The 14,426-nt window shown below is 43.1% G+C and overlaps 1 protein-coding gene across 1 annotated transcript in view; it reads left to right on the top strand.

Moving 5' to 3' along the window:
- The first annotated feature begins 6,115 nt into the window (after positions 1 to 6,115).
- The window catches only part of LOC120061609 (protein SOGA1-like), a 73,494-nt gene continuing 65,183 nt past the window's right edge, over positions 6,116 to 14,426 (top strand). The window contains exons 1-2 of the mRNA XM_039011514.1: positions 6,116 to 6,993; positions 10,168 to 10,392. Coding sequence (XP_038867442.1) covers positions 6,157 to 6,993; positions 10,168 to 10,392 — 1,062 coding nt within the window. The 5' untranslated portion in view covers positions 6,116 to 6,156. The remainder of the gene's footprint in view (positions 6,994 to 10,167; positions 10,393 to 14,426) is intronic.

Here is a 14,426-nt window from a genome sequence, read left to right as displayed (position 1 = left end):
ACACTGTACTCAGTATTAGGATACAAAAACATGTTTTATCCACATTAGGGATAAGGTGTATGGCAAAATATCGAATTACTATCAAAGTGATATGTGACCCAACAATCATTTTTGGTCAGAGGTCAGAGGAAATCATTAATGATTATGGAAAATACTTGGTCGATTTTCTTACTACACCACCTTGTTGTTTTTCATTTTGATCATTTATATCTGAAATCTCCTAATCCCATGGCATTACTACACAACATCAACAGCCAACACATTCTGTCTGCTCTCATGAACACTGCCAAAGCCAAGTGCACAAGCATGTCTGCATGAAGGCTCAGTGAATGGTGAATGGTAATTGTTGGTTGTATTGAAGTTGATAATGCTTTACTGATGATGCTGGTGACGATGAGAGAACCATGGGACTGTAGTAGAGACACCTCCTCTACAAATATGTCAAACTGTGTTCTAAAGTGAATGATATCACATTGACAGACAATTGTAGACACATTAGGCAATCAAATACAGCAACTGACAGGGAGAGTATTTTTCATTCCCAGTCTACCTACTTCCAGCATGTCCTGCACCAAAGATAAAGCTGGGAGGGATGGGAGTAGATCTATAGCAGTAATCAGGAGGCAGTGCATTATTAATGAGGAATAAGTTTGGTTGCCATGTATTATTCTGTGCATTGATAATGGAGGCAGCAGTGACTGATACACCCACCTGTCCTTAGATCATCATAAAGCAATGACTACTGGCTGCTGCCATGACCTGCAGTGACCCTGTCACAAATATGCACTCACTGCAGATGATTGTGTGTGTGTGTGTGTGTGTGTGTGTGTGTGTGTGTGTGTGTGTGTGTGTGTGTGTGTGTGTGTGTGTGTGTGTGTGTGTGTGTGTGTGTGTGTGTGTGTGTGTGTGAGTTTCAGATAAGAGAGAGACACGGGAGGAGGGAGAGAGAGCATAACAATCAACTTCGATCATTCGCTGAGAGCAGATGAGATGTTGGGTGGATCAGACAGGATCTTGGCCAACTTGTGTTGCATAAGTCTAATGATTTGATGAGTGAGGGAGTTGTTTTCTCCATTCAAGCACTGCCCAGTTCTGGGCTCTTCAATAAAACACAGACCTGTTTGTCTACTCACACCCCCCCTGAAAACCAGGGAGAATGTACAGAGAGAGTGGATAATTATGGCCATTGTTGAAGCGGCATCGCTCTGATGGTTCAAGGCAACCCAAGAGAAGTTGTTGAGCCAGCTTCAGAGAGAGAGTCATTCATTCAGCATTATGAACGGTAATTACACAGATAACCAGGGCTGGAGAATGCCACAGACTAGTTTTGTTCAAGGGCTTCAGAGAATTTTATTTATTTATTTCTCTCTTGGCATATCACAACTATGGGTCCTAAACTATTTTATTCTTATGGAATTTAGATTGAACAAGAAAGCTTTGAGCGTAGGAAACATTGAAATTGATGTGCCAAATATTTTATAATCAAATAGGCTTTTCACAAATTACTTATCACATACTTATTTTTCTGTGAGGGTATGTTGTTTACTTCAAGGAGTAGTCATATTCATTGTTTCAGGGGGTAGTTATATATATTGCTACTTCTTGCTGACGCCCTGATTTCCCTTGCAATGTCTTTACTGGCTGTTCCTCATATCCCCACTAGGTGAAGGTAGAGAACTGTGATATATTTTCTTGATCTTCCACAGTCAGTTTGATCAGAAATCTATTCCGTTTTCATGATATGCTGTCTCCCTAGATTAAATATGTTAATGAGTGAAATCTGTAACTATTTTGAGAGTTAATTGAAGGCAATCCAAATGTTGTGAGAACATTAGTATTTGCCCATTTGACCAAAAGACAGCTCAAATTGAATGTATGATTTCCCGTGCATACGAAGGTCACATACTGTATCAATGTAAATATAATTTGCTGTGATTTGTGTCACATCTTTTTACTATTTATATTCCTTTGTGTCACTCACCATGTCAACACACAAGCAGAGGAAAAAAAATAACAAGGCCAGATGAAAGATGAGCATATAGTTATCATCATTGTTGGCATCCCAACCATCACTCTGGAGACTTGGTGGCAGTGCACCGCCAGAGGGCCCCAGAAACAGTGTTCATCTAGGCCTCTGAAGGGACAACAGAGCAGTAGGGAGTCCTAATATTGATATCATTATTACAGTTATTCTGGGATGAAAGCAGAGGAAATGTTTGTTATTCATACTATAAAAAAAGTATGTTACTTTATATCCCACCAGTAGTTAAATTATGGTTTAAATCTGTCTCTGAGAATGCTGGCATACGTATGTAATAGCACTGCTAATAGATAATAGCCATTACAAGTTCTCAAAACTTATGTTGAGGATGACTGGATTCCAATTATTGTATGGTAAAGAATTGCTTGGACAGCAGTTTTTCCATATGGGTAATAGTCTATGATCCTGTATATCCAGAGCGGATGGACTTCAAATATCTAAACTGGTAGAGAAAGAAAAAGGTGTTAGATCATTAAGGACTATCTCCATGTTTAGTGAGTGTTGGTTCTCTCCCTCCCTGTTCCAGCTCTGTGAACGATAAAACGCTGGGCCCCGGTGCCGTCTGTGATTCCATGCCAAAGCCTGGCTCTGCCAAGGATGCAGCCATGGTAGTTCTGGCACCACAAAGCGCCTTGTTTGCACTATGCCCAACCTAGCAGATGGCATATCTTGCAGAAATGCCCATCTTCAAACAGTTAACAAAGAACAGACAGACAGACAGACAGACAGACAGACAGACAGACAGACAGACAGACAGACAGACAGACAGACAGACAGACAGACAGACAGACAGACAGACAGACAGACAGACAGACAGACAGACAGACAGACAGACAGACAGACAGATAGATAGATAGATAGATAGATAGATAGATAGATAGATAGATAGATAGATAGATAGATAGATAGATAGATAGATAGATAGATAGATAGATAATGGCTCTTCCACTAGGACGTTTTGCAAGGCTGACAGCCTTTCATGTACTATCTCTGTGCAAATCCGCTTTGATAGGTTTTATGTAACATTGTTACATGATCCCTGGCGGAAGCTCACAGCTACTCATGACTTACTTTATGATATTATTCCATTATTGGTCTTTGAAGATTGCCATTGCAGCGTGTTAATCTATTGTTAATGTGCTTTTTAGGAGCTGTGGTGACTATCAGCCTGCATTAGACCCTGGAGAGGCTGGTAATAACCCTGTAAGGGGTTAACCAGGAGCTTTGTGCAGTGTGTGTGTGTGTGTGTGTGTGTGTGCGTGTGTGCGTGCGTGCGCGTGCGTGCGTGCGTGCGTGCGTGCGTGCGCGTGCGTGCGTGCGCGTGCGTGCGTGTGCGTGTGTGTGCACAACTGAGCAAGAGGACAAGTACATTAGAGTGTCTAGTTTGAGAAACAGATGCCTCACAAGTCCTCAACTGGCAGCTTCATTAAATAGTACCCGCAAAACACTAGTCTCAACGTCAACAGTGAAGAGGCGACTCTGGGATTCTGGCCTTCTAGGCAGAGTTCCTCTGTCCAGTGTCTGTGTTCTTTTTCCCATCTTAATCTTTTCTTTTTATTGGCCAGTCTGAGATATGGCTTTTTCTTTGCAACTCTGCCTAGAAGGCCAACATCCTGGAGTCGCCTCTTCAATGTTGACGTTGAGACTGGTGTTTTACGGGTACTATTTAATGAAGCTGCCAGTTGAGGACTTGTGAGGCGTCTGTTTCTCAAACTAGACACTAATGTACTTGTCTCCTTGCTCAGGTGTGCACCGGGGCCTCCCACTCCTCTTTCTGTTATGGTTAGAGCCAGTTTGCGCTCCCAGCATTGTACGAGATCTTCAGTTTCTTGCATGCAATTTCTCGCATGGAATAGCCTTAATTTCTCAGAACAAGAATAGACTGACGAGTTTCAGAAGAAAGTTATTTATTTCTGGCCATTTTGAGCCTGTAATCGAACCCACAAATGCTGATGCTCCAGACACTCAACTAGTTAGTCTAAAGAAAGCCAGTTTTATTGCTCCTTTAATCAGAACGACAGTTTTCAACTGTGCTAAAATAATTGCAAAAGGGTTTTCTAATGATCAATTAGCCTTTTAAAATGATAAACTTGGATTAGCTAACACAACGTGCCATTGGAACACAGGAGTGATGGTTGCTGATAATGGCCCTCTGTACGCCTACGTAGATATTCCATAAAGAAATCTGCCGTTTCCAGCTACAATAGTCATTTACAACATTAACAATGTCTACACTGTATTTCTGATCAATTTGATGTTATTTTAATAGACAAAAAATATGCTTTTCTTTCTCAAACAATTACATTTCTAAGTGACCCCAAACTTTTGAACGGTAGTGTATGTTTTTTTCCCTATTATGAATTTGAGGGAAGCATTTGATAAATAAACCATGTCCTGGCCCGTTTTAAAACTAGTCTACTCACGGACTGCTAATTAGCTTATTTGTTCAATAACAAGCTTGTTCAGTCATGCTACCTTAAATCCCCAAAGTATACGTTTTATCCTAGTGGAGAGAGTGGGAAAAAGATACATAATTTGATTAGGGTGTAGTCCTGGGTAGATTTAGGCTATGGCATGTTGTCTTCTTGAGATTTTCAGTTTAATTTCTTTCTTTCACATTAGCTGATGTAAGTCAGTGGAACAGGTCCTATTCCTTATGATGGGCTATTATATTATAGGATAATTAGTGTGCTTGTCAGTAAGAACAGTACTGTTATTCCTTTTAGTATTTTATTATTCCACTTCTTCCCAATTTTGATGATGCAACTACTTATTTGAAATCTAATATGCCTACTTGGGTGTTTGAAAATAAATGACAAGAGGCTATGCATCTTTGTCGGCATTCATGTAGGTAGGCTATGTCATTGATTGTAAGTCATGAAAACGAGAATAAGCTATATTGAAATGACTGTTACCTCAATTATTTAGTCATTTTAGTAGTGTGAAAGCTGCTAGGCAGAAATGGTAAGGGGTCTCTCAATAGCTCATAAACGCAAAAGATCTTGCCTATGTATTGTAAGATGATAAGTATCTGCAACTAGTCAACCTCAACCACCTTTAGATTTGTTGTGAAGGTGGGGCGACTTGGAGAAATTAATTGTTATAGCAGGAACATTTTCAAATCCCCTGCACTTGGGGAACATGCAATACTTTCTTCAAGCCCTATTTTAAAGGGATTGTTCACCCACATGAATTCATGTTTAACAACATTCTTAGTAGATCTAATATCTCTATGTTCATCACACAGTGCACCAGACTGATGCATTTAGCTGTTGAAATTCCACCTCTGGCTTTGGGCTAAGCCCCCAATGTCCTGAAATCCTAGAAACCCCCCTGGTAAACATGTTCTATAAGCAGAACTGTATATGTTATTTTATGGATTTGGCCAGCTAAGAAAGGCAGGGGTATCATATGAAACATTGCCTAATTGTTACCAGTAAATTTTGGCTGAATTAATTATATTCGTGTCATCCATTTCCTGCAAAGGTCAGCTTTGCACCAGCCGGCCTATACTGTCCAAATATTGTTTAAGTCTGAATTGAATAGCATATAGCCTATGTTTGTAGTAGGCCTATGCATCTTCTACCTATTTATGTATTTTTTACTTGTGCTTCTTGAAACGATCTACAAGTCTGGGTGGCAGCAGAGAGCTCTAAGTGATGCTGAGTTTCCAGACAGCGATTCGCCACAGACAGAACCGCTAAACGCTGGGCGGAGAAAAAAACTCGCGAGCACACTTCCACTCTGTTTCTACCACTTCGAACCACTCCGGCGAGATAGAGTTGCACATGTTAGTGCAATATGAGTAGAAGATGTGCCAAAACCTAAACGGAATTAACCATAAAACATCATTAGGCCTACAGCGTGTTATGTTATTGTAGCCTAATTTGCCGTTTCCATCTCTATGCGCTGTTAAATCCGGTTTAATAGGGATTGCTGCAGTTTATTTGTTTGCAGTTGTGAGATAAAAGCTCGACTTCTTCTGCCTTTGCTGATAGGGGTTTCATTTCTGTTTTTCTGTAGTTGTCAAAGCGGAATGAATGACAAAGACAAAGGCTGATGTTAATTCGCCAACTCACTTTGTCTCGCTGAAGGAAAGGAGACACAGGCACAAAATGGAAAGCGGGACGGAGAGCGCCAACAACGGGCAGGCGAAGCCTCAACAACAGCACCAGTTCGAGCAACAGCCCGTAGTGCAGCCCATTCAAGTCAACGCGAAGAAAAAAAATAATCGGGCTCCATCACCCGCCAGACCCAAGGATGTGCCTGGATGGTCCCTCACCAAGATCCGTGGAGGAATCGGTACACCAACACTGAGCGTTAAACCAGGATCCATACATTTAGGCAGCCGGGTGTCCAGGCGTAGTCCGGTTAGCGGGAAAGAGACGAAATCTGAGAAAGGAAAACTGACGGGAAAATCCACGTTATCGGTAGGCAGTGCCCAGAAGAGCAGCAGTAAATCGATGAAAGGTGGTCGGAGGAAGGTGTCCGATGCGAGCAACGCCTCGGACGACCAGAGCAAAGACTCCGGTTGCGCTGCGGGCAAACGGTCGTCAACGGATAGCAGTTCCGAGCTCTCCGATTGTGCATCGGAGGAGAATAAACTATCCACCGACGCTCTGAGTAGTGACACCGAATCCAACAGCCGAGGCGGGGGTCTTGATGGCGATCAACCAAGCAGTGACTGCGGACATGGACCACCGGATAGGGGTAGTCGTGGTGACCATCACGCCAAGACCCCAGTTGATAAGAACCGAATCTCCCTGGGAGTGGAGACCGTAGGGGGGAGCATTTCTCCCGGGGATGAACGGTCTCTTACCTCGTTCGACAGCCGGGTGCCTGCCAGCACATCCCTAGCTTTCTCCGACCTGACGGAAGAGTTCATGGATGGCATGCATGAAGAATTTGTCAGAGAAATCGAGGAACTGAGATCAGAAAACGATTACCTAAAAGTAAGCATATTTTTTCCAAATTGTCTTCAGCTACAGAAATTCCTCCCTCAGATTGCTCTCATTTGTGAAAGAAAACAACAACAAAACCCTACTCTCCAAGAACGGTTCTGTTCAAGGGGCAATCTGTAGTTGCTACCTACATTTTCTACTTATAAGTGAATGATATTGTACCCATTGATTCTTGAAGAAAATAACTTAGAAATGCCCCATGAGCTTAGTTAAACTGTCATAGTCCCATAGACAACCCAAAATATAAGCTTGTTTTACTCCAGTGTTTGTAAACAAACACTATATGGCCTCAAAACATGTTTAAAACATGGTCTATGCATGGTCAAAACTATAATTTTGATATCATGGACGGTCAGTACTTGCAAACATATCTTTGTCTGTGAATTTGAGAGTGGTTACGTTTGTCCAGCCCCATCCTTCAGTTTGTACTGAAACAGGGGCGGAATTCACTTTGTTGTTGTTTCAACTGCTGAATGCCGCTTTAAGAGATGGAGCCGAACTACTGTTTTCATTGGATCACCAAAAAAACGAAGTACATTTGCATAAAATATTCACGCATAATCACGGTTCTGAACTTCAAGTTAAAAAAAATCAGGGCAAACCCAAATTGGCCACATAGCCAACAACTTCTTAAGTGCATGATTGTTAACACATCCTCACTCTTGTCCAAAAACAACAACAAAATACCACCCTTTGAAGGCACAGAGACATAGGGTGGTCAGTGTTATCTCAGAATATAAACCCAATGTTTTCTCAGCTGATGATGGTGAGGTGGTTAGTAAATTCCCAAAACATCAGAGGTGGTTGGAGGTGGTTGCAGGGGCTCATCTGTTACGCACGAGATGATTACAGTGACATGGTTAAGACAGCTTGACTAATTGTATTTTATCATCCAATATAATTGCCACACTTTACGGAGCCTGCTTCAGTGGGGGGGCTTAATAATTAATTGAATTATCTTACAGGCCTGTGTGCAGAGGCGCACCATGACAACAGGTTATCCAATCAACTTCTAGGTTACCTTAAGCACATTTTCTTTCTTTAGAATTATTAGATTTAGAATGATGATTATTATGGTATACATAGCCTACTATGTGGTGGCCATCTAAGATCAAAAGTCCACCAGGACAGTCATGCTAGGTTTTTGATTGATTGCTGACCATAATCATCAAATCCATCTGACTGATTGATTTTTATTTATTTTACTAGGCAAGTCAGTTAAGAACAAGTTCTTATTTTCAATGACGGCCCTGATGGAACAGTGGGTTAACTGCCTTGTTCAGGGGCAGAACGACAGATTTTTACCTTGTCTGTTCGGGGATTCGATCTTGTAACCTTTCGGTTAATAGTCCAACACTCTAACCACTAGGCTACCTGCAGATTACCACAGACAGCCATGGGGAGCCACATCCTTTTTTATTAGTCAGTCTAATTAGGCGTAAAAATCAGGTCATGCGTGTAGCCCTAGTAGTACCAGACCTCCACAGCTTTATTTATTCATCCCGTGCTTCCGCTGTCAGGTCCTCTACTCACCTGTCTGACTATTGCAGCTGTTTTCAGGGGGTAGTCTGCCTCGTGCAGATGCTGCAGTCGAGTGTGCCTACCGTCCTCATTCCACACATCATTGTTTGCACCGGGCTGCACTAGTGACGAGCTCTGCAGTGGTTGACCCACATTCCCCTGTCTTCTATCAGCGTGCGCTGGGCGGCAGCCCTCCGCACATTAGCCATGCGATAAAATGCTTCTATTTACTACTACTACTACTACACATTTCATCCACCACCACCTTTATAAATATTTGATCTGCCTTATTACTATCCTGTTGTCAGGGGGGTTGTAGGATTTGGGCTAATGCCTCTCAAACTGCACACTGTGTTGTTATGTAAGTAGTAGTAGGTAATGCCTCTCAAACTGCACACTGTGTTGTTATGTAAGTAGTGGTAGGTAATGCCTCTCAAACTGCACACTGTGTTGTTATGTAAATAGTAGTAGGTAATGCCTCTCAAACTGCACACTGTGTTGTTATGTAAGTAGTAGTAGGTAATGCCTCTCAAACTGCACACTGTGTTGTTATGTAAGTAGTAGTAGGTAATGCCTCTCAAACTGCACACTGTGTTGTTATGTAAATAGTAGTAGGTAATGCCTCTCAAACTGCACACTGTGTTGTTATGTAAGTAGTAGTAGGTAATGCCTCTCAAACTGCACACTGTGTTGTTATGTAAGTAGTAGTAGGTAATGCCTCTCAAACTGCACACTGTGTTGTTATGTAAGTAGTAGTAGGTAATGCCTCTCAAACTGCACACTGTGTTGTTATGTAAATAGTAGTAGGTAATGCCTCTCAAACTGCACACTGTGTTGTTATGTAAATAGTAGTAGGTAATGCCTCTCAAACTGCACACTGTGTTGTTATGTAAGTAGTAGTAGGTAATGCCTCTCAAACTGCACACTGTGTTGTTATGTAAGTAGTAGTAGGTAATGCCTCTCAAACTGCACACTGTGTTGTTATTTAAGTAGTAGTAGGTAATGCCAGGTTAAGCCCCTAAGGCTTTTTGTGTTTGATTTAAATCATAAATCATTTAAATCATAACATTGTTATTATTCAGGTATATCTCAGCTGGGAAAAGTTCAGTTCTGTATTCATCTCAGTGTTCTGTAGGGGTTTACCCCTGGACTGGTGATGTAGACAACCAGTTATGATGGGGTTGTTAATGCTATATACATTGTTAATGATTCTGAGAGGAAGATACACATCCTGCTAAGGAGACAGTGACAATGATGGTGTTGATGACTGATCTGATGCTGACATATACTGTACATTAATGATTAGAATGAGTATAATGATTGGCTCATCAAGACCCTGTATATGGTAGGTAAGCATTTCCAACCATTCTCACCCCTCTTTTCTCCTCCATGCTTCCCCCATCCTTTCTCCTCCATGCTTCCCCATCCTCTCTCCTCCATGCTTCCCCCATCATCTCTCCTCCATCCTTCCCCCATCCTCTCTCCTCCATCCTTCCCCCATCCTTCCCCATCCTCTCTCCTCCATCCTTCCCCATCCTCTCTCCTCCATCCTTCCCCATCCTCTCTCCTCCATCCTTCCCCATCCTCTCATCCATCCTTCCCCCCATCCTCTCTCCTCCATCCTTCCCCATCCTCTCTCCCCAGGATGAGATGGAGGAGCTGCGCTCTGAGATGTTGGAGATGAGGGACATGTACATGGAGGAGGATGTGTACCAGCTGCAGGAGCTGAGGCAACAGTTTGAGCAGGCCAACAAGACCTGCCGCATCCTGCAGTACCGCCTCCGCAAGGCTGAGAGACGCAGCCTCCGCGTGGCCCAGACGGGACAGGTAGACGGGGAGCTCATCCGAACTCTGGAGCAGGACGTCAAGGTGAGGGGAGAGGGAGAGAATCTGGATGGAACTGTGTTTGTAAGGGTGGGGTGTGTCTGTCATCATCGACTTCGATGGACAGCTAAGGTGGTGTGTGTGTGTGTATGCGTGTGTGCAGGCCAATGCATAATTCATATGTTAGCAACACAAACAGAAACTTGAAGAGCTACTGAACATTGGGTAATTGCTAGCATTTAGGTGTTCACAGACTTCTGGAAACTTCAAAGATAGGGGGATAACAGATCATAGGACAAAAGTTACATTTGGCTTTAAATGCATCCATTCACAAACCATTGATGGGATTTCTTGTTAGGAGAGACATTTCTGGTTGTGGGTCTTCCTACTGACCTGAGGCTATGGTTACACATCCCAAATTCACAGCTGTTTGTGAACCATTTCCATGTGACAGAAGCACAATGAGATCTTTCTCAGAAATCGAGGAAGGAGGGAAGAGAGGGGGAGAGGAGAGTGGAGGGTGATGATGTCATCCCCTGAAGGCTGGCTGCTCTCCCTCATTAAAAACGGTCCAGTTGTATATCTTTAAAAAAAGAGAGAGATAGAAACGCGAAGAAAAGCACCTCTTCTTTCTGGCAATCTAATATTATGCCTCTGAGCAGTGTTTCTCTGCTGACTCTGGGGGATAAGGAATTAGTCTGGCTCCCGAGTTAGGTTCTCAGCAGCCAATCGGGGCACAGCGGGAGGGCGCAAGGCTCTCCAGGCCGAGGGAAGCCAGTCAAAAAAGGCTGTTAACACAGGAAACCAAAAACAAACCACAGGGATGTGACCCCGGCGGCCTCTGCTCTCCGCCATCTCTCTCTCCGTATTCCTAAACAGCCAGGCCCAGTCTCTCAACACATACCTGAGTGTTTCCTCTAGCTACCAACTACACCAGGTCAAATGTTTCCTTCTTGTTCCCTCAAATTGGGTTTAAACACTCCCATGCCCTCCTGACTCACTCCAAATTGAGTTCATCTGAACAGTGAGGCTGGCTTTGTTCTCTGACAGTAGGGGTTAATCAAGCATCAAACCAAGCACTGGGGAAGGAAATGTGTGTCACATGTTTTAGAGGATTTGGGCTATATGTATTCCTAGTGATATTTGAGACCTGTCCTGTACCAGCCACTGTAAACCCTCTATAACTTGAACACTAGTACACTATGTTACATTCAGTGGATACAAGCTGTTTCAACACATTGGGGAACGTTCTTTAGACCAACAAAATACTCAGTCTTTATTAGTCACATAGTACTCAACCAACATCACATAAAATAACATACTGTAAGTTGATAGGGCTGTAGTAGTAGGGCTACACTTAAATTGGCTTAAGGTCATTGTTTTAAGTCCTTGTTCCCTGAGTCACGCTAAGCTGTTGCCTTTTTCCTGTTACATCCTGCCCTGCAGCGCTCTGCGGGGGGAGGGGTGTGTACCCTTGCATGCATAAAGTTTTCACGTGTGTGTGATATCTGGAGATGGTTATGGGATACCCCTGGTCATTTTCTGGCCTCTCTGACCCGCTGTCCTAATTCCAGAGCTATGAAACATCTGGGTCTGATACAGGTAATAGAAAACAGTGAGGTCTACCACAATGTCAATGGATATACACTAAGGGAAATACAGTATTTGCTCCAAGAATGTCCAGTAGGATATGGAATTAGTCTTGCATTACACTGTCTGGGTCAGTGGTTTTTCTTCAAGGCAGCTAGCTAGCTTAATGGATACACATCAAACCATTCTCTCCCAGCCTGGAGGCTATGATGCTATTGTCATTTTTTGCTGGGGAAACCGACTGAGGTATTTTATTTATAGTCATAAACCACGGTCTCTTCACGCTACCTGTGATCTGTGGTCTTCACTGTTTACTTGGCTCAGGTGTGAAAGATACCATATCCTTCCCTTCTGGCCATCACATGTACAGGAAGTGTGGGCTGAGCTTCCATGTACTCATAGCAATAGACGAGTTGCATATTTTATTTTAATTCCATTTTTTATTTAACCTTTATTTAACTTGGCAAGTCAGTTAAGAACAAATTCTTATTTACAATGATGGCCTACCAAAAGGCAAAAGGCATCCTGCGGGGACGGGGGCTTGGGATAAAAATAAAGAAATAAATACAATATAAATATAGGACAAAACACACATCACACCAAGAGAGACAACACAACACCACATAAAGAGAGACCTAAGACAACAACATAGCAAGGCAGCAACACATGACAACACAGCATTGTAGCAACAGAACATGACAACAACATGGTAGCAACACAACATGGTAGCAGCAGAAAACATGGTACAAACATTATTGGGCACAGACAACAGCACAAAGGAAAAGAAGGTAGAGACAACAATACATCACACAAAGCAGCCACAACTGTCAGTAAGAGTGTCCATGATTTAGTCTTTGAATGAAGAGATTGAGATAAAACTGTCCAGTTTGAGTGTTTGTTGCAGCTCGTTCCAGTCGCTAGCTGCAGCGAACTGAAAAGAGGAGTGACCCAGGGATGTGTGTGCTTTGAGGACCTTTAACAGAATGTGAGTGGCAGAACGGGTGTTGTGTGTGGAGGATTAGGGCTGCAGTAGGTATCTCAGATGGGGGGGAGTGAGGCTTAAGAGGGTTTTATAAATAAGCATCAACCAGTGGGTCTAGCGACGAGTATACAGAGAAGACCAGTTTACAGAGGAGTATAGAGTGCAGTGATGTGTCCTATAAGGAGCATTGGTGGCAAATCTGATGGCCGAATGGTAAAGAACATCTAGCCGCTCGAGAACACCCTTACCTGTCGATCTATAAATTACGTTGTCGTAATCTAGCATGGGTAGAATGCTCATCTGAATCAGGGTTAGTTTGGCAGCTGGGGTGAAAGAGGAGCGATTACGATAGAGGAAACCAAGTCTAGATTTAACTTTAGCCTGCAGCTTTGATATGTGCTGAGAGAAGGACAGTTTACCGTCTAGCCATACTCCCAAGTACTTGTATGAGGTGACTACCTCAAGCTCTTAACCCGCAGAGGTAGTAATAACACCGGTGGGGGAAGGGGCATTATTCTTACCAAACCACATGACCTTTTGTTTTGGAGGTGTTCAGAACAAGGTTAAGGGTAGAGAAAGCTTGTTGGACACTAAGAAAGATTTGTTGTAGAGCGTTTAACACAAAATCCGGGGAGGGGCCAGCTGAGTATAAGACTGTATCATCTGCATATAAATGGATGAGAGATCTTCCTACTACCTGAGCTATGCTGTTGATATAAATTGAAAAGAGCGTGGGGCCTAGGATCGAGCCTTGGGGTACTCCCTTGGTGACAGGCAGTGGCTGAGACAGCAGATTTCCTGACTTTATACACTGCACTCTTTGAGAGAGGTAGTTAGCAAACCAGCCCAAAGACCCCTCAGAGACATCAATACTCCTTAGCCGGTCCACAAGAATGGAATGGTCTACCATATCAAAAGCTTTGGCCAAGTCGATAGAAATAGCAGCACAATATTGCTTAGCATATAGGGAGGGAAAGGAGAGGTTAGTGAGATAGGGAGACGGGTGGATTCCCTCTCTCTCTCCCTCTCTCCATACCTCTCTCAGCAGCAGATATAATAAATCATATATCCCATTTAGCAGACGCTTTTATCCAAAGCAACTTAGAGTCATGCGTGCATTGATTTTACATATGGGTGGTCCCGGGAATCAAACATACTATCCTGATGTTACAAACGCTGTGCTCTACCAACTGAGCTACAAAGGACTGCAGATAACAGCTGGGCAGCAGTAAGAGCAGCATCCTGGAGATACTATACACATAGATACCGTCTCCACGTGTCAGCCAGGCAGGCCCGGTTCAGAGAGCCGATTGGCTTGCTCATGGAGTTCCAGGAAGTGTTGTTGATCCCTGTGCCTGCTGCCTGCTCAGCACGGCACTAGCAGGAGCGTGTGTGGATGCCCACAATGTGGATTATACTGTAACCACTAAACAACTGTCGTGCAGAGGTTGGCTCTTTAACAGCTGGGGAGCCTTTTTATATATACACAGAAGGGAAAAGATGACTA

Source organism: Salvelinus namaycush, chromosome 16 (genome assembly GCF_016432855.1).
Source record: "Salvelinus namaycush isolate Seneca chromosome 16, SaNama_1.0, whole genome shotgun sequence".
Lineage (NCBI taxonomy): Eukaryota > Metazoa > Chordata > Actinopteri > Salmoniformes > Salmonidae > Salvelinus > Salvelinus namaycush.
The sequence above is the reverse complement of the archived record's forward strand: the minus strand, read 5'-3'. Positions and strand labels throughout refer to the sequence as shown.